Source organism: Accipiter gentilis, chromosome 17 (genome assembly GCF_929443795.1).
Source record: "Accipiter gentilis chromosome 17, bAccGen1.1, whole genome shotgun sequence".
Taxonomy (NCBI): Eukaryota; Metazoa; Chordata; class Aves; order Accipitriformes; family Accipitridae; genus Astur; species Astur gentilis.
Window position 1 is genome coordinate 29,220,564 of NC_064896.1, and position 24,918 is coordinate 29,245,481.

The 24,918-nt window shown below is 67.4% G+C and overlaps 3 protein-coding genes across 4 annotated transcripts; 2 read left to right on the forward strand and 1 right to left on the reverse strand.

The window, feature by feature from the left end:
* Positions 1-212: 212 nt before the first annotated feature.
* On the forward strand, positions 213-1,801 carry GPX2 (glutathione peroxidase 2). Its single transcript, XM_049820397.1, has 2 exons — positions 213-1,018; positions 1,111-1,801. The coding sequence occupies exons 1-2, from the start codon at positions 794-796 to the stop codon at positions 1,459-1,461; spliced, it is 576 nt and encodes a 191-aa protein (XP_049676354.1). The 5' UTR covers positions 213-793; the 3' UTR covers positions 1,462-1,801.
* Positions 1,802-2,234: 433 nt separating this feature from the next.
* On the reverse strand, positions 2,235-4,170 carry CHURC1 (churchill domain containing 1). Its single transcript, XM_049820409.1, has 5 exons — positions 4,081-4,170; positions 3,858-3,993; positions 3,326-3,396; positions 2,614-2,711; positions 2,235-2,485 (listed from the first exon to the last, which is right to left on the reverse strand). Exons 1-4 carry the CDS (start codon positions 4,117-4,119, stop codon positions 2,619-2,621), a joined length of 339 nt encoding a protein of 112 aa, XP_049676366.1. The 5' UTR covers positions 4,120-4,170; the 3' UTR covers positions 2,235-2,485; positions 2,614-2,618.
* A 1,798-nt stretch (positions 4,171-5,968) lies between these two features.
* On the forward strand, positions 5,969-24,055 carry SPTB (spectrin beta, erythrocytic). 2 transcript variants are annotated; one of them, XM_049820301.1, is made up of 36 exons: positions 5,969-6,078; positions 9,563-9,760; positions 9,841-9,992; positions 10,208-10,381; positions 10,500-10,591; positions 10,674-10,754; positions 10,857-10,972; positions 11,197-11,309; positions 11,386-11,573; positions 11,658-11,775; positions 12,376-12,534; positions 12,612-12,914; positions 13,071-13,221; positions 13,312-14,179; positions 14,259-14,396; positions 14,499-15,258; positions 15,353-15,555; positions 15,637-15,727; positions 15,804-15,950; positions 16,067-16,330; positions 16,541-16,756; positions 16,843-16,932; positions 17,017-17,292; positions 18,042-18,172; positions 18,460-18,664; positions 18,746-19,120; positions 19,209-19,453; positions 19,542-19,680; positions 19,759-19,843; positions 19,936-20,132; positions 20,251-20,360; positions 20,723-20,807; positions 22,738-22,907; positions 22,981-23,154; positions 23,234-23,276; positions 23,779-24,055. In XM_049820301.1, the coding sequence occupies exons 2-36, from the start codon at positions 9,613-9,615 to the stop codon at positions 23,941-23,943; spliced, it is 6,972 nt and encodes a 2,323-aa protein (XP_049676258.1). In that variant the 5' UTR covers positions 5,969-6,078; positions 9,563-9,612; the 3' UTR covers positions 23,944-24,055. The 2 variants fall into 2 exon arrangements, with proteins under 2 accessions (XP_049676258.1, XP_049676257.1); XM_049820300.1 differs by having other exon boundaries at positions 23,234-23,890.
* Positions 24,056-24,918: the final 863 nt, after the last annotated feature.

Consider the following 24,918-nt stretch of genomic DNA (forward strand, 5'->3'; position numbering starts at 1 on the left):
AAACACCTTGGCAGTGGGCACTGGGATGGTGGTGGGCACTGGGATGGGTGGGCACCAGGATGGTGGTGGGCACCGGGATGGTGGTGGGCACTGGGATGGGTGGGCACCAGGATGGTGGTGGGCACTGGGATGGTGGCGGGCACTGGGATGCTGCTGGGTACCGGGATGCTGCTGGGTACCAGGGTGGGTGGGTACCAAGACAATGGTGGGTACCACAGCAGATGGGTGCCAGGGTGGATGCTGGCACTGGGACCGGTGGGCAATGGGACTGGTGGGCACTGGGGGGAAGGCAGCAGGCACCGGACAGCAAGCGCAGGAGGCCCTGGGGGCAATGCCAAGGCAGGCCCGGGGAAGGAGATGCGCTGCGGCACCCATTCCCCCCCTTCGCCTGGGTCCGGATTGCACCCTCTGCAGCCCCAGCTCCCGGAGTCCTGTTATTTTGTGAGTCCCCCAGCTGTTCCCAGCCCTCGGGGACAGCCCGTGCCAGGCTGGAGGCACCGAGCCCCATGGCATCCCACAGCTTGCGGGCACGGGGAAGAGCAGTCATGCTGCGCCAGACCGTGCCATGAATTATTGAGGCAGGTAGAGGCATCGCCTTGGCCCCGTGCCACCCGTGCCTTGCCTCTTCCTTCCCGCTTCGGGTGGGTGCCAGCGGGTGGGTCGGACAGCTCCGGTTTCTGCCAAGTCACGGCGGGGCGAGGAAACCTTTGGAACCGGCACATCACGTGGGTGCCGGACAGCCCTTAAGGCACGCCGACGGGCGCGTGGGGAAGGCAGACGCGCGCCCGCAGCCATGACCGTCCCCATCGCCAAGTCCTTCTACGACCTGAACGCCACCTCCTTGCAGGGGGAGAAGGTGGACTTCAACGTCTTCCGGGGCCGCGTGGTCCTCATCGAGAACGTGGCGTCCCTCTGAGGCACCACGGTGCGGGACTACACCCAGCTCAACCAGCTGCAAGCCCGCTACCCCCGGCGGCTGGTCGTGCTGGGCTTCCCCTGCAACCAATTTGGCTACCAGGTAAGTCCCCGGGGGTCACCACGCTGCCCGGCGCTGGGCGTGAGGAGTGGGAAAAGGCGGCACGGCCCCGGCTTTTTCCTTCCCCGCCGCAGGAGAATGGCACCAACGAGGAGATCCTCAACAGCCTGAAGCACGTGCGGCCGGGGGGCGGCTTCGAGCCCAACTTCACCCTCTTCCAGAAGTGCCAGGTGAACGGGCAGGACACGCACCCCGTCTTCGCCTACCTGAAGGCTCACCTGCCCGCGCCAGCTGACGAGGCGGCACACCTGATGACCGAACCTCGCTTCCTCACCTGGAGCCCAGTGCGGCGCTCCGACATCTCCTGGAACTTTGAGAAGTTCCTGGTGGGTCCCGAGGGGGAACCTTTCCGGCGCTACAGCCCCCGCATGCCCACCGCCCAGCTGGAGCCCGACATCCAGCGCCTCCTCAAGCTGGCCAAGTAGGGCCGGCTCTGGCATCGCCCCCCCACCGCCGCCGGCTGCCACCCCTCCCGGACAGCCCCAGCCCTCTGCCGGGTGACAGCCCCCTCCGAAACTGCCGTGGGGAGGGGGCTCGATGGGGGCAGAGGGCCGGGGCGACGGGTGGCAGGGGCTGGCGGCAATAAATGAGCCGGAGGGAGCATACCCGCATCCGTGTGGTTTGTGGGGGGCTGCTGGGGGACCAGCCGTGGGGCAGGCAGGAGGAAGCAGCCTCGGGGTGCCGGATCCAGGATATGGTGGTGCAGGGATGCAGCGGAGCCAGGCTGGCAGTGCTGAGCTCCCCATGGGTGTTGCTGGGGCTGGGTGCCAACAGCAGCACCTCACCCCAGGGGAGTGATTTTGGCAGCCGTGGCTCCCCGGCTCCCCGCCCCCCCCCCCCCCCCCCAGGAACATGCATACCCCTGCAGGGCAGGGCTGGGTTACACCCTGCAGGGAAATGGGCCCCGGGGCAGGGGGGGGGTGTGCAGCTACCCCACACAAGCTCCCACGTAGCCCCTGGGGCAGCAAAAATAATTAAGTCACTTCTCAGCAGGGTTTGGGAGAGTGCTGGTGAGCAGAGTGGGCACTGGGATGCAGGAAAGGGGCAGATCCGCTACAGGGAGAGGAATTCCAGAGGCTCCCGGGAAGGGAAAAGCCCCCCCCGATCCCTGCATTGGGCCCCAACGCCCTTCATCAGCTACAGGGAGTCCAGGGGGGTGAAGCCCACCCCCAAAGCACTCCCGCCTGCACCACCGAGCTGTAACACGTCACGTTTATTGCCCCCACACACGTGGGCTCCTGAGGCAGGATGGGGTGGGCATTTTTTTGGACCCCTTTTTGGACTGACAACATGCTGGGCCCCCTTCACGTCTTCAGCACAAGGGGGGCTCAGGCCGTGGTGCTACACCCTGTTCCTGCAGCTGGAGTCGGAGCTGCAGAGTAGCGGGCATGGCTGAGCCACCGCCGGGCACAGGGGAGCATCCAGCGTCAGGTGTCTGCCACATCCAGGCTGGAGGTTTGGCAAAGAGAATCACGTTAAGGGACTGCACTGTTTCCAGGGTTCCCCATGCCAGGGATCCAGGGATCTCCTGGTGCCGCAGCTCTGCGCGGTGGGGAGCGGGAAGGAAGGATACAAACCGGCTTTAGAAGAGCGGGGTCATTTGGCGAGGGTCATCAGGCAGGATGCTGATGGAATCCTCGGCCCTGCCGCAGAGCAGGCACAGCATGGTGTACTCCTGCGGTGGGACAAAAGAGGGGGGGGGGGGCTGCCATAGCCATGGTCTGCCACAGCCCCACTCAGGGCACAGCTAGGGAAACCCGAGCCGGAGCCGGCACCTGATCCTCGATTGCAATCAGACCTGGGGGGGATCTCGTTTCGTCCCCCAGGACGAGCCCCACCGGCTCTCCTGAGCCCATTTTCCAGCATTTAGTTCCAGTGAATAGGAAATGTGCCAGGGAGGAGGGCTGGGAGAGCCACAGGGGCCTCCACCACACAGCCATTTTACTGCTCTGGGCCACGCACTGACATTCCCACACAGGGGCTGCGTGGGAGGCGAGAGGTGAGCTGGGCTAACCCCCGCCACGAAGCAGGGACTAGTGCCAGAGAGCTCCAGGTAGTCCCAAGCACAGGGATACGGCTCTGAAATCTTCCAGGCTGGCACCACGGCTTGCCTCCAAAGCCGCCTGGCTCCCTCCTGCGGCTGCCAGGGCAGGCGAGAATGAGCAGGGCTGCCCACGGCAGCGTGGCTGTGGAAACCCGGTAGCAGAGGAAGAGCCCAGGGCTTGGCTTAGGATGTCTCCGGAGTCGGGAGAAGGGCTGCGGGAGGACAAGCTGCTCTCCGTGGCGTACCTGGTAGTCGTCTACCACGCTGAAGGTGTACTCGTGGCGCGCGATCAGGTGGTGGCAGTTCTTGCACAGGTCTGTGGAGGAGAGAGGACAGTCGTTAAGGGGCTGAGGGGACCCGGCTGCTCCCAGGTGGTATCCCCCAATCTCCTCAGTCCCTTGGGGACAAGCCCCCACCCTCTGTCCCCGCTCTCATCCCCTGGGGCACTGACACCCCCCCCAGTCCCCGAGGTGGGTCCCAAGAGCATCACCCCCCCCCCCCACCAGCCCCCCTTAAGGACCATCAGCTCCATGACATCCCCCCCCCAAGCCTCGAGATCCCCCCCGAACATCACCTCCCCACCCCCTGCCCCCCCAAGAGCATCAATCCCCCGCCCCCCGCGTATCGATCCCCCGAATCTTCCCTCCCCAAATTAACCCTCCCTCAGGCCTCGCCCCACTCCTCCCACCCCGAGCCCCAGCCCCCAGCCCCCGCCCCAGCCCTCAACCTCCCCCCCGAGTCCCAGCCCCCCCCCCTAAACTCCGTCCCCCGTCGCACGGTCGTAGGTGACGATCTCGTCCCCGCCGTGCAGGCCGGCGGCCCGGTTGCCGAGCAGCACGAAGTCCCGGCGGCCGCACTGCGCGCACCCGACGAAATTCAGAAGGAAAGAGCCGCCCTCCAGGCAGGTAGTGCCCTAAGGCGGCAGCACAGAGCTGGGACCGGGGCCGGTAACGTTAAACGGGCCCGGCCCGGCCCACCCACCGGCCCGGTCCAGGCCTACCCGCTCCGGGTACTCGGTGCCGACGCAGCCCCCGCACATCGCGCCGCCGTCCTACAGATCTCGCGAGACTTCCGGGTGTGGGCGTGGCTTAGCGGTGGGTGGGCGTGGTTTGAGGGCGCGGCAAACCCCGCCTTGTGGGCGGGGCTTGCGGGTGATGAGCGTCTATATGGGCGGGGCTTGCGGGGGAGGGGGCAGAGTTAAGGTGAGGCGGGCCGGGCGGTGGGACCCCCGGGTCTCCTCCAGCCCCCACCGGAGTCACCCACCACCCCCAGTCCGGGCTCACCCCCTCGGCTCGGAGCCGGCCCCTGCAGCCCCCCCCTCGGTGGGGTGTGGGCAGCCAGCGTGGAGTTGGGGAGGTCTTGGGGCTGGCTGGGGGCAAGCAGGACTGATTGTGGGGGTGCTTGGGCTAGCTGGGGGCATCTAGGGTTAGCTAGGGGTCCCTGGGGCTAGTTGGGGGGATACCTGGCAATAGCTGGTGGGTGCCTGGGACTAGCAGGGGGACACCCAGGGCTGGCTGGGGGGTGCCTGGGGCTAGCTGGCCCACCCCCAGGGCTAGCCAGGAGTGCCTGGGGCTAGCTGGCCCACCCCCAGGGCTAGCTGGGAGATACCCAGGGCTACTGGGGACATCCAGGGCTGGCTGGCGGGTGCCTGGGACTAGTGGGGGGACCCCCAGGGCTACTGGGGACCCCCAGGGCTGGCTGGCGGGTGCCTGGGACTAGCTGGGGGACCCCCCAGGGCTACTGGGGACATCCAGGCCTGGCTGGCGGGTGCCTGGGACTAGTGGGGGGACCCCAGGGCTACTGGGGACCCCCAGGGCTGGCTGGCGGGTGCCTGGGACTAGTGGGGGGACCCCAGGTCTACTGGGGACCCCCAGGGCTGGCTGGCGGGTGCCTGGGACTAGCTGGGGGACCCGCCTAGGGCTACTGGGGACATCTAGGCCTGGCTGGCAGGTGCCTGGGACTAGTGGGGGGACCCCCAGGGCTACTGGGGACCCCCAGGGCTGGCTGGCGGGTGCCTGGGACTAGTGGGGGGACCCCCAGGGCTACTGGGGACCCCCAGGGCTGGCTGGCGGGTGCCTGGGACTAGTGGGGGGACCCCCAGGGCTACTGGGGACCCCCAGGGCTGGCTGGCGGGTGCCTGGGACTAGTGGGGGGACCCCCAGGGCTACTGGGGACCCCCAGGGCTGGCTGGCGGGTGCCTGGGAACTAGCAGATGGACCCCCAGGGCTACTGGGGACCCCCAGGGCTGGCTGGCGGGTGCCTGGGACTAGTGGGGGGACCCCCAGGGCTACTGGGGACCCCCAGGTCTGGCTGGCGGGTGCCTGGGAACTAGCAGGTGGACCCCCAGGGCTACTGGGGACCCCCAGGGCTGGCTGGCGGGTGCCTGGGAACTAGCAGATGGACCCCCAGGGCTAGCCAGGAGCGCCTGGGACTAGCCAAGGGGACTCGAGGAGAGCTGGGGGATGCTTGAGCTGGTGGGGGGACAGGCAGGGCTAGTTGGGGGACCCCCAAACCTGGCTGGGAGACCCCCAGGGCCGGCTGAGGTGCACCGTGGGCTAGCCGGAGGGTGCCCCGGGCTGGCCGGGGGACACCGGGGCGGGGGGGGGGGGGACGGGACACCCAGCCCGAGTTCCCGGGGTCTCGCCGGAGGAGGAGGAGGAGGAGGAGGCGGCAGGGCTCGCCCCACCCGTGGCAGCGGGCCGCTGGCGCCGTTCGGTGCCCGGCAGGTGCCGGTGCCGGTGGCGGCGGCGGCCGGGGGGGGCCGCTGTGCTGCATTGCGGGGCGGGCGGCCCGTCCCCGCCCGCCTCCGCCCGGCCCTCCCGGGGGGGAGCGGGGCTATCTGGGCCGGGCAGCTCCACCGGCCCCGGACAGGAATGCCCCTGCGCCTTCAGATAATGTTATTTATATCGCCGTGTAGGGCGGTTTCGCTCCCCGCGTCCCGCGCCGGTCCCGGGCCCGCCGCCGCCGCCGCCGTTCCTCCGCCCGCCGCTCCGTGCAGGTGAGAGCCGCGGCCGCCCCCGGGCACCGGGATGCGCCGCCTCCGGGAAGGGGGGCGGGGGGGGATTTAAGGAAAGCGGGAGGGCACCGGGAGGCTCCGCTCCCCGGGGAGAAGCGGGGGGCACCGGGACGCGCTGCCCGCCCCGGGGATACCGGCTGCAGCAGCGGGGGGGGGGGGGGGGGGGGGCTGCGGGCACGGAGCAAAGTTTGGCGGGGCGGGGGGCTCGGCACCCCCTTTTTCCCCCTGCGGTGTGTGTGGGGGTGGTTCGATGGCACCCCGTGTCCTGCTCTCCCCGGCGGGGGCCGGGAAGGACGGGAGCGGGGGAGCGGCGGTGACTTTCTGGGGACACCTTCTCTGGGGTGACAACCCCCAGCGGGGTCCCCGCACCCGTCCCGGGTGCTCCCGGCACCGTCGAACGTGTGCCGGTGGGACGCGGTGAAGCAAACCGACTCCGGAGGTGACGTGGGGCACGTCACCCGGCCGCTTCCACCACCGATTTCCAGTAACTGGGGAAACTGGAGTTACTGGGAAGAGTTTTCTGGCTTCCGTGCCCTTGGCCCTCCTCGTCCAAGCGCAGCGGCGGGAGGATGCTCGCAGGCGGCCGTTGGGCTGGGGGAACTCCTGCCCGCACCCCAATAAGCCGGCGACCACCCAGGACTGATTTCCCGGCTCCCTTCTCAGGGCGGCTTTTGCAAATCTCCAGCTCCCGGAGTCAGGGGATTGCGGCGCCCTTCGCTCCACTGGATAAAGCCAACGAGGAGCGTTGGAGGGGGTGGCAAGCGAAGGAGACCCCTGCAACCCTGGTGGGTGCCGGCACGGCCCACCGAGGGGTATTTTGCAGCTATCGGGTGTTTTTAGGGCTCCACTTGGTGATTTTGGGCTAGGCAAGGACGTGCAGGGGGGCAGCTCCTAAGAAGGGAGTGGGGCTCGGCCCGCGCTGTGCGCAGGGGAGGCCTATTTATAGCCAAAAATATCTGTGGAGTGTCAGCACGTGTGCGTGTCGCCACGCGGTGTGCTGGCGGGTTGGGTGACATGGGACAGTCCTGGCACAGCCGGCATCTGCAACGACTCCAGCCCCAGGGAAACCCAAACCTTCGCCCGCCGGGTGAGAGTGTGGCCAGGGAGCCGCAGCCGGAGCGGGGCATCGCCGGCCGGAGGAGCTGTGCCATGCCGTGCCCAAGGACCCCGTGCTGTGCCGAGCGGCCGTGCCGAGCGGGACCATCTGCTCCCGGCCCTGGCCGTGCGCGTGGGAGGCAGGCAGCTCTCGGGGGGCTGTGGGCTTGCCCCCCAGTTCCTGCCCCTTCCCAACGGGGCCGGTTGCACCAGGAGCGTGGCTGACCGCTGGCTTGGTGGAGATGCAAAATAAAAACATTAATGGGTGAAGCGAAGCAGCCGGGCAATGCCAGGCAGCGGGTGGGCCAGGGACCCGCCAGGCTGTGGGCGGAGGTGATGGGCAGCTACTTTGGGGTGTTTTGGGGGACGCTGACGAGCTCCCGCGCACTGGCAGCCGGTGTTTCGGCACCAGGCTGCGGTGGCGAGAGCTGAGCCAGGGAAGGGGTTCATGGGTGGCAGGAGTCAAACCGCTTCCCCAGCCGTCCTCGGGGTGCAGGGGGGGTGTCACCTGGACTCGGCGGGGGGACCTCGGCGGCGGCACGGTGCCAGCCCCTTGCCGGGAAGTGCTGATTCACGGCGCTGAGCCGCCGGCCGGGGAAGACGACGCTGCCCTGGCCCTGGCTGCAGGATGCTCACGGCGGGCCCGACACCCCGGCACTCCCGGCGTTCCTCCCGCCGAGCGGGCGGAATGATAATCCCCGGGCAGCGGGTGCCGGCAGTGGCGTGGTTCTGCCAGACAGGGCTGTTTGGAAGGCGCTGGTGCGGCAGAGGGAGATTTAAAGGGTCGGCGAGCGCCCGCGCTCGAAATACGTGCCGGCGGCTCCCTTGGGCCCCGCTGTGGCTTCCTTCGGCGCGATCTCCTCCTCGGATGCTCGCGGCCGTAGTCCTGCTGTTGTGGTGGTGGCATGGGGGAGGCCCTGCCGGGACCGAGGTCTCCCCCCGGGATGGCAGCGCTGGGCTGCGGTGTGCCACAGAGACCCGACGCAACTCGGCACACCCAGCCTGTTCGCAGCGCCCAGGCAGACCGGCTGGAGGTCCTGCGGTGTTGGGGTGGAGGTCCCCAGATCTGGGCTTCCCCAGGGGTTTTCTGCTGCAGGACAGGAGAGCAAGCCCTGTGCCAGCTGCGCTCGCTGGCAGCGGCACAGAGCCGCGGCATGGAGGGCTGTGGGCCCCGCTCTTGCACGCTCCCACGTGCTCCTGCCTGCGCTTGCATGGCCTTGCGTGCTCTCCTGTACCGCCTCGCATGCGCTTGCATGTCCTTTCTTGCATGTGCACGCTCCTGCATGTCCTTTCTTGCATATGTGTGCTTTTGCACGCTCTGGCATGCTCCCACATGTCCTTGCTCACACGTGCGTGCTCTTGCACGCTCCGACACACTCCTGCATGTCCTTGCTCATGCATGTAAGTTCTTGCATGCTCCATCATAATCCTGCGTGTCCTTGCTCACGCATGCATGCTCTGGCACACTCCTGCAGGTCCTTGCTCACATGTGCATGCTTTTGCATGCTCCCTCATGTCCTTGCACGCTCTGGCACGCTCTTGCGTGGAAGCCAGCTCCCGAGCCAAGGCCATGCCTGCGTGGCTGCGATTAGGGTGCGGAGATGGGCCCCAGCCCTGATAAAGCTTTCGTACCCGCTGGCTGCCCAGGAGGTCCCCTGGGGGCTGGGGGGCTGGGGGCTGTCGTGGCTCACGGGGACACGAAGGGTTTGGGGGCACCCAGGGTTTCCCCCTGCTGCACCATGCACCCATGGCCTAGGGTTCCTGGCGGCTCCGGGGTGCTGGGGAGGTCCCGGCTGGGGGCCTGGCCATGGGGACCCCCCCACCACCAGCCCGGCACCCCACACCCTGCGGGGGCCCCAGCAGCCTCCTCCCGCCCAGCCCAGCCACCGACAGCTGCTCGCAGGCATTTTTAGATACCGGCCGTGTCCTATCTGCGTCTCAAATGTCCCTGGGGGTGAGCGGTCCCCCCCGCCGGCAGCTGTTGCCCGCTTTCTGCCACGGGTGCCGGCGAATCCCCTCCACGGCGCAGGCGTCGGTGTGGGTGCGAGCAGCACCCACTTTCTCCAAGGGCACCCAACAGTTGGGACGATGTCCCTGGGGACCTGGCCCAGGATGCCGGGTGGGCAGGCAGGACCCGGGTAGGGAAGCACAGCCGTAAGGAACCCTCGGCACAGCTCGGCACAGGGATCTGTGCAGGCAGGGCGAGTCCCCGAGCGTGCGGCACCCAGGTGCCCCCAACACCTCGGTGGGGGTGAGGCTAAATCCTTCTGAGCAGCTTAACCGGCAGCTCTGAGCCGCAAATCCCCACGCGCGGCAGGGACGGCGAGCTGCCGCAGCGATGCCCGTGCCCATGGCCTTCGCTCTCCCCCAGGGGCCTCTCGCCGGTAGCCAACGGCCGCCCGGCTGGGGGACGCCGGGACCATGACCTCGGCGAATGACTACGAGCAGCTGGAGCTGCAGCAGCAGTACACCCGTTTCAACATCCCCTGGGAAGCCTCCGACGATGAGCTGGACAACGACAACAGCTCGGCGCGCCTCTTCGAGCGCTCCCGCATCAAAGCCCTGGCAGGTCGGGGATGGGTCTCGGGTCCCCTCGGTCCTCCCGGGTTGTCCCTGCCTCTGGTGCCACCATGCCCGCTCTCATTGCAGACGAGCGGGAGGCCGTGCAGAAGAAAACCTTCACCAAGTGGGTGAACTCGCACTTGGCTCGCGTCACTTGCCGCATCTCAGACCTCTACATGGACCTCCGGGATGGGCGGGTGCTCATCAAGCTGCTGGAGGTGTTGTCAGGAGAGCTTCTGGTAGGGCTCCCATCCAGCTGGAGACCCTGGGACCCATGCCATGCCATGCCATGCCATGCCCCACCAGCTCCGGGTGCTCCACTAAGGCTGTTGACCTTGGCGTTGACCAAGGCTCCATCAGCGTTGGGTGGCAGCAGGGGTGCAGAGGGTGTCCCCGGGCAGGGGTGGGGGTGCGCATTGGGGAGGGGTGGGTGCTGAGTACTGTCATGCCCCAGCCCAAGCCCACCAAGGGCCGGATGCGGATCCACTGCTTGGAGAATGTGGACAAGGCTCTGCAGTTCCTGAAGGAGCAGCGGGTGCACCTGGAGAACATGGGCTCCCACGATATCGTGGATGGCAACCACCGTCTCGTCCTCGGCCTCATCTGGACCATCATCCTCCGCTTCCAGGTAGGGCTGGGTGGGGTGGGGGGCATCCCTCAGCTCAGCACCCCATGGCTTGTTCCTGAGTGGGAGCCCTTCTCCATGGACATCCTCTTCCAACCCGGGGATGTCCTTCTGCCCCCAGATCCAGGATATCATCATGCAGACACAGGAGGGCCGGGAGACACGCTCGGCCAGGGACGCGCTGCTACTCTGGTGCCAGATGAAGACGGCAGGGTAGGTGGTGGGACCCACACCCCACTGCACTGGGGACCGGGGATGCCCGGAGGGTGGCAGTGACACTCTGTCCCCATCGCAGGTACTCCCATGTGAACGTCACCAACTTCACCTCGAGCTGGAAGGATGGGCTGGCCTTCAACGCCCTCATCCACCGGCACAGGTAGGCGACACGGCGGCGGCCACTGGGACATGCTGGGGCGGTGGGGGCAGCGGGGGATGTCCCACGGGTGCGTCACCGCTGTCCGGCACCCTCTGTCCCCAGGCCCGAGCTGTTTGACTTCCAAAATCTGACCAAATCCAATGCCCGGCACAACCTGGAGCACGCGTTCAGCGTGGCGGAGCGGCATCTGGGCATCACCCCCCTCCTTGACCCCGAAGGTGAGGCTGCCGCTGCCAACCCTCCTGCCTCAGTTTCCCCATTACACCCTGAAAAGTTCCCAGGCCCCATGGAGGGACAGAGACGTTTCCACCCCGTGGAAGTGGGGTCTGGGTGGGAGCAAGGGGGGACCTCATGAGACTGTGGTGGCCCGTTGCCATTGGGGTGATGCCGGGGCAATGCAGACGCTGGGTCAGGACTGATGCCTCTCACTTGCGCTGGGCAGATGTGTTCACGGAGAACCCCGACGAGAAGTCCATCATCACCTACGTGGTGGCCTTCTACCACTACTTCTCCAAGATGAAGGTGCTGGAGGTGGAGGGCAGACGTCTGGGCAAGGTAGGGGATGGCGTTGAGGTGGGGGGTGTTCTGCCAGGTTGCCAGCACCCCGCGCTCACCACCGGCCCCGCCGCAGGTCATTGAGCACGCCAAGGAGACGGAGCGAATGATCGAGGGCTATGGGGGACTGGCTTCCAACTTGCTCACCTGGATCGAGCAGACCATCGTCTCCCTCAACAGCCGCAGCTTCGCCAACTCGCTGGCCGGGGTGCAGCACCAGCTGCAAGCCTTCAGCACCTACCGCACCGTGGAGAAGCCCCCCAGGTAAGCGCCCCCGAGACCCCCCGTGCCCACGCAGTGGTGTTGAGCATCCACGGGTGCCCGAAGGCTGAGCTCTCTCTGGGGCAGGTTTCAGGAGAAAGGCAACCTGGAGGTGCTGCTCTTCACCATCCAGTCGCGGATGCGAGCCAACAACCAGCGCGTCTACACCCCGCACGAGGGGCGCCTAGTCTCCGACATCAACCGGGTACGGGGCCCATCCCGGCAGCCTGGCCGTGTCCTGTGCCGTGCCGCGGGGACACGCGGCTGCTCCCGCGGCACCCTGCAACCTTGGGGACAGCTCTTCCTCTGATATCCCCGGGAGCTTTGCTCCCCAGGCTGTCCCGGGGCAGGTCAGGGATGTACCGAGGGAGCTCAGCTCCATCTTGGGGCGAGTCAGGTCCATCTCCCAGGGCAATTTGGGCCCATCCCAGGGCAGTTCAGTTCCTAGGGTAGTTCAGGTCTATCCTGGGGCAGGTTGGGTCTGCTCGAGAGCAAGTCAGGTCCATGTCCCAGGGGCAGGTTGGGTCCATCTCCTGGGGCAGGTTGGGTCCAGCCTGAGATGGGTCCTAGGGCAGTTTGGGTCCTAGGGGAGATTGGGTGCATCTCCCAGGGCAGTTCCAGTTCATCCCAGGACACGTTGAGTCCATCCTGGGGCAGGTCAGGTCCATCCCAGGGCAGGTTGGGTTCCTCCAGCTGTGATTCCCCATCTGTGGGTCACGTTAGGGTTACCAGCAGCACAGGACGCAGGTGGGTGCGGGGACATGGGATGTGGGTGCCATGCCCGTCCGGTGCTGCCTTCCCCCAGGCCTGGGAACAGCTGGAGAAAGCAGAGCATGAGCGGGAGCTGGCGTTGCGCACCGAGCTCATCCGGCAGGAGAAACTGGAGCAGCTGGCGCGGCGCTTTGACCGCAAAGCGGCCATGCGGGAGGCCTGGCTGAGCGAGAACCAGCGCTTGGTGGCACAGGTGAGGCCGGGGACACCCACCCCCGGGACCCCGGGGTGCCCCGCCGGAGCCTCACCGCAGGCTTTGTGCCGGGGCAGGACAACTTCGGCCAGGACCTGCCGGCGGTGGAGGCGGCTAAGAAGAAGCATGAAGCCATCGAGACGGACACGGCCGCCTACAGGGAGCGGGTGCAGGCCATCGAGGCGGTGGCGAAAGAGCTGGAGGTGGAGGGCTACCACGACATCCAGCGCATCAACAGGCGCAAGGACAACATCCTGCGGCTCTGGGAGCAGCTCCTGGAGCTGCTGGCCGCCCGGCGCCAGCGCCTGGAGATGAACCTCGCCCTGCAGCACCTCTTCCAGGAGATGCTCCATAGCATCGACTGGATGGATGAGGTCAAGGTGAGTCACGGGTGTTTGGTGCCACCATGGGTGGGATGCCTTCATCCCACCAGGCAGAGGCAGATGAGGTGCTGGGGTGCTGGCAGCGGCTTTTCGGTAGCAGTGGGTGCCGTCCGCTGGAGCTGGTAGTTGGTAACGGCTGGGGCTCTCCTGCAGGTGCAGCTGGCATCGCCCGAATCCGGGAAGCACCTTCTGGAGGCAGAGGAGCTACTGCAGACCCACCGGCTGCTGGAGGGTGACATGGCCCTGCAGGCGGAGAAGACACGGGCCATCAGCGCCGCTGCCCTCCGCTTTGCCGACGCTGAGGGTAAGTGTGCCGGGATGCCCCGGGACCGCAGCACGACCGGGCGAAGCCGGGACGCCCTGCTGATGGGCGCCTGCCCCACTCCCTGGCCAGGCTACCGTCCCTGCGACCCCAAAGTCATCCGGGACCGCGTGAGCCACCTGGAGCTGTGCCGGCGGGAGCTGCAGGTGCTGGCGGCCCGAAGGAGAGCCTTGCTGGAGCAGTCCCGATCCCTCTGGACCTGCCTGTGGGAGCTGGATGAGGCGGAGGGCTGGATCAAGGAGCAGGAGCAGCTCTACTCCTCCCTGGACTTTGGGAAGGACCTGGCGGGTGTGCTGCTGCTCCAGCGCCGGCACGCTGCATTCGAGGCCGAGCTGCGGAGCCGGGGCGACCGGCTGGAGCGGGCGCTGGCGGCGGGCGAGGGTCTGGCGGCGGCGGGCCAGGCGGCCGGCCGGCTGCGGGAGCGGGGGGCTGCGGTGCGGGCGCTGTGGGCGCAGCTGGAAGAGCTGGCGGCTTTCCGCCGGCGCGGCTTGCGGGAGGCCGAGGGCTTCTTCCAGTTCCAGGTGGAAGCGGAGGAGCTGGCGGAGGGACTGCAGGACGCCCGCCGGCGGGCGGCCGCCGAAGAGCTGGGCCAGGACGAATCCCACACCCGCGCCCTGCTGCGGCAGCACTGCGAGCTGCTGGAGGAGATGGCGGCCGCCCGGGAACAGCTGGACGGGCTAGCCCAGCGAGCCGAGGGCTTCCCCCCGGAGCTGCGGGCCGGCCCCGAGGCGCAGAGCCGGCTGGCGGCCCTGCGGGAGCTGCACGCCGAGGCGGCCGCCCTGGCCGAGCGGCGAGGCCGCCAGCTGCAGGACGCCCTCAACCTCTACACTGTTTTCGGGGAGAGCGATGCCTGCCACCTCTGGATGGGGTCCAAGGAGACCTGGCTGGGGCAGCTGGAGGTCCCCCAGGCGCTGGAGGACCTGGACGTGGCGCAGCACAGGTAGGGGCTCTCGCGGCGGCAGCGCTGCTGTGCCGCGTCCCGAGGTGTGGCCCGTTCTCAGCCCGGCCGTTCCCCGCAGGCTGGACGGGCTGGAGCAGGAGATGGCCACCGTGGCTTCCCAGATCGCTGCCGTCAACCAGGCAGCCGACGGGCTGCTGGCGAGCGGGCACCCCCGCAGCCCCCAGGTCCGGCAGTGCCGGGAGCAACTCAACGAGAGGTATGGCGGGCGGGCGACGCCGGGGCGAGCGGGTGACGCTGGGGCGGTCGGGCCGGTGCCGGCCGGCTGCATCCCCTGCCGTCACCCGCCTCCGGCTCGCAGGTGGGACCGGTTCAGGGAGCTGGTGTCCGAGCGTCGCCGGGCGGTGGGCTCGGCGCTGCGCCTCCTCAACTACCGTCTGGAGAGCGAGGAGACCCGGCAATGGCTGCAGAGCAAAGCCCGGGCGGTCGAGGCCACCGCCGAGCTGGGCCGGGACCTGGCCGGCGTCCTGGCCACCCAACGCAAGCTCTACGGCATCGAGCGGGAACTGGCAGTCGCCGAGGACCGTCTGGTGGCCCTGCGCTCCCAGGCTGACCGCCTGGCCGAGGAACGACCTGACGTGGCCGGAGAGACGGCCGAGCGGCTGTTGGCGGCGGTGGCCGCCTGGGGGGAACTGCAGGAGGCCCTGGGGGAACGGGCGGCCTCTCTGGGGGAAGCCGGGCAGCTCCGGCGCTTCTTGCAGGACCTGGATGACTTCCAGGCTTGGCTCTTCGGAGCTCAGAAAGCCGTGGCGGCTGCCGACGAGGTGCCGGCCTCTTTGGCCGAGGCGGAGGAGCTGCTGCGGCGGCACGAGGCCGCCCAGCGGGACGCGGAAGAGCACGCGGCCGCATTTGCCGCCTTGATGGAGTCGGGGGAGCGGGTGGTGGGCGAGCAGGAGGACCCCCAGTATGAGGGGCTGCGGCAGCGCCTGCGCGGCGTGGAGGCCGGCTGGGCTGCCCTGGGCAGGATGGCGGAGACCCGGCACCGCTTCCTCGCCCAGTGCCGCAGCTTCCAGGAGTTCCTCCGCGACGCCAAGCAGGCGGAGATCCTCCTCGCTAACCAGGTGGGTGCCCGAGGAGGGTCCTTGGAGGGGGTCCCCAACTCATGGGTGTCCTGAAAAGGTGCTGAGCCCCCCCCTCCCCATGTTCCCCCTCCAGGAGTACACGCTGGCCCACTTGGAGCTGCCCGCCACACTGGAGGGCTCGGCTGCTGCCCTGCGCCGCTTCCAGGACTTCCGCGCCGGCATGGAGAGCAGTGCCGAGAAGGTCCCCGAGGTGGTGGCCGGCGGTACCAAGCTGGTGGCCGAGGGAAACATCTTTGCCGAGAAGATTGCCGAGAAGTGCCAGTCCCTCCAGGAGCGGTGAGTCCGGCGAGGGGGCTGGTGGGCGGGCAGCGTGCGGGCAGCAGGGCTGATGCTGCCCGTTTCTGGTCACACTGCCAGGCACGGAGCGGTCATGGTCAAGGCGGAGGAGGCGGCAGGTTTGCTGCAGGACAACCACGAGCTGCAGACCTTTCTGCAGAGCTGCCGGGAGGTAGGGATGTGGCGTGGCCGGCAGCACCGGGGTGGGGGGTCCCGGCCAGCCGAGCCCTGACACCCCTTGTCCGCAGTTCAACGCCTGGGTGGAGGAGAAGATGCTGACGGCACAGGACACCTCCTACGGCGAAGCTCGTGGCCTCCACGGCAAGTGGCAGAAGCACCAGGCGTTCATGGCCGAGCTGGCATCTAACCAGGGCTGGCTGGAGAAGATCGAGACGGTGGGTGCTGGCACCAGTGCCTGGAAGCCTTGCTGTCCCCCAGCTGGGCGGGAGGTCCCCGTGCCAGCGTGGAGCCGTGCCGTGGCGGCCGCCAACCTCTTTGGTGTTGCTGGCAGGAGGGGAAGGAGCTGGCGAGCCGCAAGCCGCGGTACAGCGAGGTGGTGGCGCAGCGACTGGACGAGCTGCGCGGGCGGTGGGACGGGCTGCGCGGTGCCGCTGAGGAGAAGGGCCGGCGGCTCTTTGAGGCCAACCGCTCGGCGCTGTACGCCCGGAGCTACGGGGAGCTGGAGAGCTGGCTGGGGCAGGCGGAGGAGGAGCTGCGCGCCGCCGAGCAGGCCAAGGACCTCACCGCCACCAACCTGTTGCTGAAGAAGCTGATGGTGGGTGGTGGCACTGCCAGCCGAGCGGCTGGGGAGGGCGGAAGGGCGTTGGAAAATCGCCCTTTCCTTTGGGTAGGGGTGCACCGCCTCCCCGGTTCGGGGTGGCAGGGGGTCCAAGGTGCCGGGTCATGCCCCGGATGGGACTGGCCGGTGCCTTGGGGGTCTCCGGCCTGGTTCTGCCCCCTGGCTTACATGGCTCTACCCCGCCAGAGGCTGGAAGAGCAAGTGGGCATGTGGATGAAGGAGTTGGAGGAGCTGGGGTGGCAGGGTCCCACCCCTGCCGGGGATGTGCCGGATGCTGATGGGCACGAGCAGAGGCTCCGGAGGCGATTCCTTGACCTGTTGGAGCAGCTGGAGAGGAGGAGGAAGGAGCTGGAGACCACCAAGGCCATCTACCAGCTCGGGCGGGATCTAGAGGATGAGACGGTGAGCATCCTCGCCGTGGCGGGGTCTGGCACGCTGGGGGCACCTGCGGGTGCCGCGTGGCGCTCAGCAGGTGCTCTTGCTCGCAGCTGTGGGTGCAGGAGCGGCTGCCTCTGGCGAGGTCGACGGAGCATGGCACCGACCTCCCGAGCGTGCAGCGCCTGGCCAAGAGGAACGAGGTGAGCCCGGACACAGTGGCGGCGCCCGCTGGGACCACCCGTCCCATGGCCGAGCCCTGCTGTGACCACCCTCCCTGCTGGCAGACGCTGCAGAAGGAGCTGGCGGGCCACGCGCCCCGCCTGGCCGAGGTGCTGAGCCGGGGCGAGGTGGCGGCGAGCGGTGACGAGCCGAGCCCGGAGCTGGAGGCGCGGGTGCAGGAGCTGCAGGGGCTGTGGGAGACGCTGCGGGCAGAAGCGGCCGCCCGGCACCGGCGCCTGCAGGAGGCTGGCGAAGCCCAGCAGTACTATCTGGACGCCGGCGAGGCCGAGGCTTGGGTCAGCGAGCAGGAGCTCTTCATGGGAGCTGAGGAGAAGCCAAAGGTGAGGGGTGGGTCCACGTGGTGCCCCTGTGTCTTGGAGGGGGGCGGGGGGGGGCTCTGTGCTGTGCCATGTGGTGCCAGCCTATGTCAGCCCAGGCCGTGCCATGCTGTGCCGTTAAACATCATCCGGTACCATGCAGTGTCATGCCGTTACATGCCATCCCATGCGGTGCTGTGCCATGATGTGCCATCTATCCCATGCAGTGCTGTGCCAATGGCATGCCATCCATCCCGTTCGATGCCGTCCTGTACCATCTCATCCCATGCCGTTATAGGTCATCCCATGCCATGTCACGCTGTGCTATAACACGCTGTCCATCCCATGCCGTGTCACGCTGTGCTATAACACGCTGTCCATCCCATGCCATGTTGTGTCCTTACATGCCGTGCCGTTACACACCGTCCCATGCTATGTCATGCTGTGCTGTTATATGCCATGCCATTATAGGTCATACCCATGCCATACCTTGTCATTATATGCCATGCTTGGCCGTAACAGGTCATCCTATGCCATTCCGTGCTTGGCCATTCCATGCCATACCATCCTGTGCCAAGCCATGCCATTACACACCACCCCGTGCCACGCTATCTGTACCACGCCATGCCATACCCCACTGAGACCAGCAGTGCTCCCCGCTGCATTGGGCGGAGGCAGGACATGCCCATGGGGTGGGCGCTGGGGCTGGACCCCGGTCCCTCTCCCACGGCCGTGCCAGGTGCTGACGGTCGCTGGTGTTTGCCGTGCCGCAGGACGAGGAGAGCGGCTTGGTGATGCTGAAGAGACACGTCCGGCAGCAGCGGTCCATCGAGGACTATGGCCAAACCATCAAGGAGCTGGCGGGGAGGGCTCAGCAGCTGCTCTCCGCTGGCCACCCTGAGGGGTAGGTGCCACCACCGTGTGTCCCCTGTCCCTCGGGGCAGCCCTGTGCCCTCAGCACCGGGGCGGGTGGGTGGTTTGGCTGGAGCTCCGGCGGCGTTGGCTGCCCCGGTGCCTCGCTCCGGCTGGGTGGCATTGACCTGGCTGCGACAGGGAGGTGGTGGCAGAGGGATGTGGGGAGCGTGGAGTGGGTCCCTCTCCCAAACCCCCCCCCCAGCTGGCAACACGGGTGGGTCGGGGACATCCTTTCCTGGGTGAGAACTGGGGTGTCTGTGTACCGGGGCCGTGCAGGGAGCAGATCATCCGGCTGCAGGGCCAAGTGGACAAGCACTATGCGGGGCTGAAGGAGGCGGCCGAGGAGCGTCGCCGGCGTCTGGAGAACATGTCCCACCTCTTCCAGCTGAAGCGGGAGGTGGAAGACCTGGAGCAGTGGATCGCCGAGCGCGACGTGGTCGCCTCCTCCCAGGAGATGGGGCAGGACCTGGACCACGTCACGGTGAGGGTGCCGGGGCAGGCACAGCGGTGCCAGCGCGTGGTTTTGGGGGGCATAAACTTGACTCTTCCCTCCTCCACGCAGCTCCTGCGGGAGAAGTTTCGGGAGTTTGCACGGGAGACAGGCAGTGTGGGGCAGGAGCGTGTGGACCGAGTGAACCTGGCCATCGAGGACCTCATTGACGCGGGGCACGCGGAGGCGGCTACCATGGCCGAGTGGAAGGACGGGCTGAACGAGAGCTGGGCTGACCTCCTGGAGCTGATTGACACCCGCATGCAGCTCCTCGCCGCCTCCCATGACCTGCACAAGTACTTCTATGATGGTGCTGAGCTGCTGGCCCTCATTGCTGCCCGGCGCCAGGAGCTGCCCCAGGACCTGGGCGAGGATGTCGGCACAGTGGAGGCTTTCCACCGCATGCACAGCGCCTTCGAGCGTGACCTCCAGCTGCTGGAGGCGCAGGTGAGGCTGCGCCCCGGACCCGTGGGGATGCCTTGCGGCACTGCGCCGGCACTCAGCATCCCCTGCGCTCTGTGGCTCCGCCGGGCAGGTGCAGCAGTTTCGGGAGACGGCGGCACGCCTGCAGACCGCCTACGCCGGGGAGAAGGCGGCCAGCATCCAGGAGCAAGAGCAGGAGGTGGCACGAGCCCTGCGGGCGCTGCTGGAGGCGTGCAGCGGGCGCCGGGCCAGGCTGGTGGACACAGCCGACAAGCATCGCTTCTTCGGCATGGCACGGGACCTGCTCTCCTGGATGGAGAGCACCGTCCGGCAGATCGAGACGCAGGAGAAACCCAGGTATGGCTGCGCCCCGCGGGCAGCCGGAGCCGTTTGCCGGGACCCGGCGCTGAAGCCACCACCGACACCAGCACCTCTCTGTCTCCAGGGATGTGTCCTCCGTGGAGCTGCTCATGAAGTACCACCAGGGCATCAGGGCTGAGGTGGATGCCCGGGGTAAGAGCTTCACCGCCTGTATTGAGCTGGGCAAGAAGCTGCTGCAGCGCAAGCACCAGGACTCGCCCGAGGTGAGGGCAGCCGGGGTGGGGGCATGGCAAGGACGGTACCACCGGGGCCCCCCCGTGACGGTGTCCCCTTGCTCGCAGATCAAGGCGAAGCTGGTGGAGCTGGTGGACAAGAGGAAGGCCATGATGGAAACGTGGGAGCAGCGCTGGGACCGGCTGCGGCTGTGTGAGTGCACTGGCGGTGCCGGGGAGGACCGTGCCTCGGCTTGGAGGGGGGGTGGTGGCAAGGGGCTGAGCGCTGCCCATCCCTGCCCGCAGTGCTGGAGGTGTGCCAGTTCTCCCGGGACGCCTCGGTGGCCGAGTCATGGCTCATGGCACAGGAGCCCTACTTGGCCAGCAGCGACTATGGGCAGACGGTGGACGCGGTGGAGAAGCTGCTCAAGCGGCACGAGGCTTTCGAGAAGTCCTCGGCCACCTGGGAGGAGCGCATCGCTGCCCTGAGGAAGCTGACGACGGTGAGGAAGGCTCGAGATGGGGCACAGCTGGTCCTAGCTCGCCTCTGCCTGCCCTGCCTCAATTTCCCCACCCCACATCCCCACCAGCCCCTAACATCTTCGCTCCCTTCCCCGGCAGCTGGAGCTCCTGGGCGAGCGGACGCTGCGCGAGGGGCTGGCACGGGACGGGGTGACGCGTGCCGAGGCTCCCGACTACCGCCTGGATCTGGACGGGGAGCTGGAGGCTGGGTAAGAGATGCCGGCACCATCCCCAGGCAGCTGTGGCAGCACCTTGGGCAGGGGCAGCTTGTGGCACCCACCTGGCACATGGGCATTTTTTCCAGCATCCCTCTTCTCAAAGCATTCAGGGCTTTTTTTTTTTAGCAATTCACCATTTTGGAGCAGTAAATTGATGGAGGTGAAGAAGAGAGATGAAGGTCAAGCCCCACCGTGCTGGGGCTTTCATCCCTCAGGGGGGACGGGAGAGCAGCAGCCAGGCTCAGGTCCCTGCGGGACCACAGCTGCGTTTCCCCAGCGAGCTGGCTGGGACGGGGATTTTAGGGGTGCCACACTCTGCCAGGGATGCTGAGTGGGCTGCTTCCCTGCCGCAGATCCGAGGAGGAGGAAGAGGAGGAGAAGAGGGAAGGTGCTAGCATGCGGGACGTCTCTCCGCCCGCCACCGATGGACCAGAGCTGGTCAGTTCTCAAGTTTAGCTTTCTCTTTCCCCAGCAGCAAAAAAGGTGTCCCTGCATGTCCCCCAGACTCCTAGCAGACCCCATGGACGCGGCTGTGGCCGTGACCGTGGCCGTGGCATGCCGACGCCTCCCCTCACCCCTTGCCTCGTTCCTTGCCTTGTTCCTTGCCTTGAGTTGAATAAATGCTAAATGACCCTAAAAAGGCCGGGCGGGCACGTGGGTGCTGCACCTTCCCCTTTGCCCCAGCTCCTGGGGTGGCCAGGGGGTCCTTGTGGTGGCTTGGAGCACCCCTGTTCCCCGTGGCCAGGCTTGGGCCAGCTGGTGGAGGCCGGCACCCATGGGTGCACGGGGGTGTCTGGGATTGGGGCAGCAGCCAGAGCTGGAGCATCTGCCCTGGAGCGGGCAGATCCCAGCCACCATCCTCTGCTGTCGGCGAGGCAGCGTGCGTCCCGGGAGAAACCCACGGGGACACCGCACGGCCCCGGCCCCGTGGCACCTGGCTTTCCAAGCACCCAGTTCTGGGAGCGGGGTCGGCTCTGTCCTGGCACGGAGGGGACATTGGGCAGAGCTGCCCACGGACACACAGCAATGGCGCACCTGGCTGGCCACGGTCACGTCAGCCCCACAGCACGTGGCCCTTGGGGCGTCATCACCTCATGGGGATGGCACCCTCCGAGGCATCACCACCCCAAGGCGCATCGTCACCCAAGAGACATCATCGCTGTATGGGGCAGTGTCACCCTGTGGGGCATTGCCACCCCAAAGGGCATCTTTACTCTAAGAGACATCATCACTGTGTGGGGCATCGTCACCCTACAAGGCATCGTCACCCCTTGGGGCATCGTCACCCCGGGAGGCATCATCACCCCACGGGGCATCATCACTCTGTGTGCCAACCACCTTGTTCTTGCTGCCAGCCTCTCTGCCTCTCCTGCCTGCTCTGCCTGCTCGGGGACAGGATTGCTTTCTGGTTGTTCTGCCTGCTCGGGGACAGGAACCCCTTCTGCCTGCTTGGGGACATGGGCATCTTCTGGCTCCTTGGGGACAAGACTGCTTTCACCTGCCTGGGGACAGGATCCCTGAGTACCTACTCAGGGACAAGATCATTTCTGCCTGCTTGAGGATATGGGCATCTTTTGGCTCTTTGGGGACAGGGTTCCCCTCTGCCTGCTCGGGGACACGGCCACTTTCACCTGCTTGGGGACAAGAGCCCCCTCTGCCTGGGGACAAGACTACTGCCTGCTTGCTCGGGGACACAATCCTTCTCTGCCTGCCCCGGCTGCCGGGGACAGCGTTCCTCCTCCCGTCCCTCTCGGCAGGACATGCCACAGGACCTCCACACGCTCCCGGTGGTGCCGGCAAACGTGGCTGGGGCCATCCCTGGGCGCAGGAAGAGGGGATGGGCACCCCAGGATGGCCGTGCCCCAGCCCCTCCTGTGGCACCCAGCTGCTGCCCCTGGACAGGCACCCCCTTTGCCGGGCACCGTGGCCCCCGACCAGAGGGGCCACCCCGAGCCCCTCTGCCTGCCGGCATCCCCTGCTGTCCCCAAGCCCCCTGAGTGGGGGACAAAACCGGGATGGCTCCTAGGGCTGCTTGCCTGGCTTGGCTCAACCCTATCACCCCAAATCTGGGGGGGCCCTGGCACCGTGCCGAACGTCCCAGGGCTGGACTGTCCCCCAGCCGCTTGCTGGGGTCCTCCCAGTAGCCACCAGCTCCCGCTTACCAGAGCCGGTGGGGTCACTGGCACCGAGATCGAGGGGTGACCCACTCCTGGCTGGCACCCATCGCCGGTTTGGGGACCGTGAGCCCCCGCTGGGGATAGGAACCCCCGTGTGGGGTGCCACGGTGGGAGGAAACGAGACCTCAGGATGTGGCTTTTGGTGGCGAGCGGTGCCACCGCGGCGTAACCGGGCTGTTGCTTTGCGGCAGCTGGCGCGGATGACGGGCGACGAGGAGCCGGCGTTGCCGAGCCCAGGGCCACCGCGGGAGGAGCCGGAGGAGCCGGCCACGCTACCGGCCCGCACCTGCAGCATTCAGCTGGAGGGCTACCTCGGCCGCAAGCACGACCTGGAGGCAGCCACCAAACGGGCGTCCAACCGGTAGGCGCGGCGGACGGCGGCGGTGCCAGGCGGCACGGGCGCGCACTGGGCTGACGGGGCGGTGTGACGGCAGGTCGTGGAGCACGCGGTACTGCGTGCTGCGGGGCGGCCAGCTCGCCTTCTTCAAGGATGCCAAGAGCCGGGCGCTGGGGCAGCCCTGCCACGGCGAGGAGCCCCTGGGATTGCGGGATGCCCTCTGCGAGGTGGCCGCCGGCTACAAGAAGAAGAAGCACGTCTTCAAACTCAGGTAAGGCACCGGCATGGGATGGCACGGCACTGGGGGGGGGACGACACACGCCTCACTGGCACCTGCGCTCTGTCCCCAGGCTCAGCAATGGCAGCGTGTGGCTCTTCCACGGCAAGGATGAGGTGAGGAGCATCCCGGGGGGCCGTGGTGGGGGCTGGAGATGCCCAGGGGGCAGAGGGGGACCAGTAGTGCCCAGGAGGACCCAGGGGGGCTGGTGGTCCCCAGGGGATATGGGCGGTGGTCAGCAGTGCCCAGGGGGACGTGGGGTGGCCCGTGGTACCCGGGGGGACAGAAGGTGGCTGGTGGTTCCCAGGGGGAACTAGCAGTGCCCGGGGGGACGTGGGGTGGCCGGTGGGATACAGGGTGGCTAGAGATGCCCAGGAGCGACCAGTAGCACCCAGGGGGATGCACAGGGTGACCTGTAGTGCCCAGTGGCTCACAGGGGGCTGGCGCTGCCTGCGGGGCCACGGGGTGGCCAGGGGTGCTATCAGGACAGGGTGGGGGGCTGGCGGTGGCTGGGGAAGATGGGGGCAGCTGGCATCACCTGGGGGGGGCCAGAAGGTGACCGGGGAAGGTGATGGGGGGCCAGGGGAGCCCCTCCCGAGCCCCTGCCCATGCCCACAGGATGAACTGCAGGCCTGGCTGCAGGGGCTGAGCACAGCAATAACCGAGTGCCGGAGCAGCCGGGAGAAGGCACAGAGCCTGCCCCTGCCCCCGGCCCCCCCTGAGCCCCCCCTGCCACGCAAGGACAAGGAGAAACGGTTCAGCTTCTTCCCCAAAAAGAAATAACACCCCCTGCTCCGGGGTGGGGGGGACCCCGCACCCTGGGGACCCGTCACACCGGCGGTGTCCGCGGCCACGTGTGCATAGGGACCTGCATGTGCACGTACCTATACGTACAGCCGGGTCTATAGGGGCAGCTGCCAGGCTTCATGCGTGTCCGGGAGCCGTACGTGCCCCTGTATGGGCACGCGTAGACGCACCCCCTCACCTCTGCGAGTGCACGTGTGGGCTCACATCTATGTATATATATAGCGGCACATATACGAGCGTGCACAGCCCATGTGCGTTGAACACGTGCCTGTGTGCACATGTGTATATATATATTTTTATATATATATACACATACATTTCTATGCTTAAGGGTATGCACACACCTATGTGGAGGTGAACACAGACCTGTACCTGCGTCCCTGTGTGCACACACGTAGGTGTGTACGTGCCCCTCCAGGCGTGTGCACCCAGGGGTGCCCCCACACACAGGGGCGTGCAGCAGCCCCGTGCACACACGTGTCCCTGCATGCACACGTGTGCACACGTGTGTCCCTGCATGCAGGCGCACCTACCCCTCCACGCGCACGGCCACGGGTGTGCATGCCCCACACGCGTGCATGCCCCCCCCCTCCCACCCAGCACCCACACGGTGGGCTGCCGCAGGTGTCCCTCCCCCCCCCCCCCAAAGCCATAACCCCCCCACCCCAGCGCATGGGTGCAGAGGGGGCAGCTCCGGCCCCTGTGGGCACCAACCAAAGAGCGTCGGCCTGTGGGCACAGGGAGGGGGGCCAGCACCGCTCGCCATTGCCCCCCCTCCCGCACCCACCACCCCGTACCCCCACCAGCGCTGCCAGGGCCGAGGGACCCCCCCTGCACCCTGCAGCTGAGCCAAGTCACCCCAGGGGAACGCGGGCGACCAGAGAGGAACTTTTGGTTCAGTTTGGTTTTTTGGTTTTTTTTTTTTTTTTTTGGTTTTTTTTTGGTTTTTTT

What these genes read in the sequence shown, in the direction of transcription:
- CHURC1 (XM_049820409.1), bottom strand. Translation starts at nt 4,119, where the DNA reads ATGTGCGGGGGCTGCGTCGGCACCGAGTACCCGGAGCGG. An exon ending in GCACCGAGTACCCGGAGCGG is followed by an intron (nt 3,994 to 4,080) that starts GTAGGCCTGGAC and finishes CTGCCGCCTTAG; the next exon opens with GGCACTACCTGCCTGGAGGG. An exon ending in GCGTGGTAGACGACTACCAG is followed by an intron (nt 2,712 to 3,325) that starts GTACGCCACGGA and finishes GTCCCACCGCAG; the next exon opens with GAGTACACCATGCTGTGCCT.
- SPTB (XM_049820300.1), top strand. Translation starts at nt 9,613, where the DNA reads ATGACCTCGGCGAATGACTACGAGCAGCTGGAGCTGCAGCAGCAGTAC. An exon ending in TGTTGTCAGGAGAGCTTCTG is followed by an intron (nt 9,993 to 10,207) that starts GTAGGGCTCCCA and finishes GTCATGCCCCAG; the next exon opens with CCCAAGCCCACCAAGGGCCG. An exon ending in CCGCTTTGCCGACGCTGAGG is followed by an intron (nt 13,222 to 13,311) that starts GTAAGTGTGCCG and finishes CTCCCTGGCCAG; the next exon opens with GCTACCGTCCCTGCGACCCC.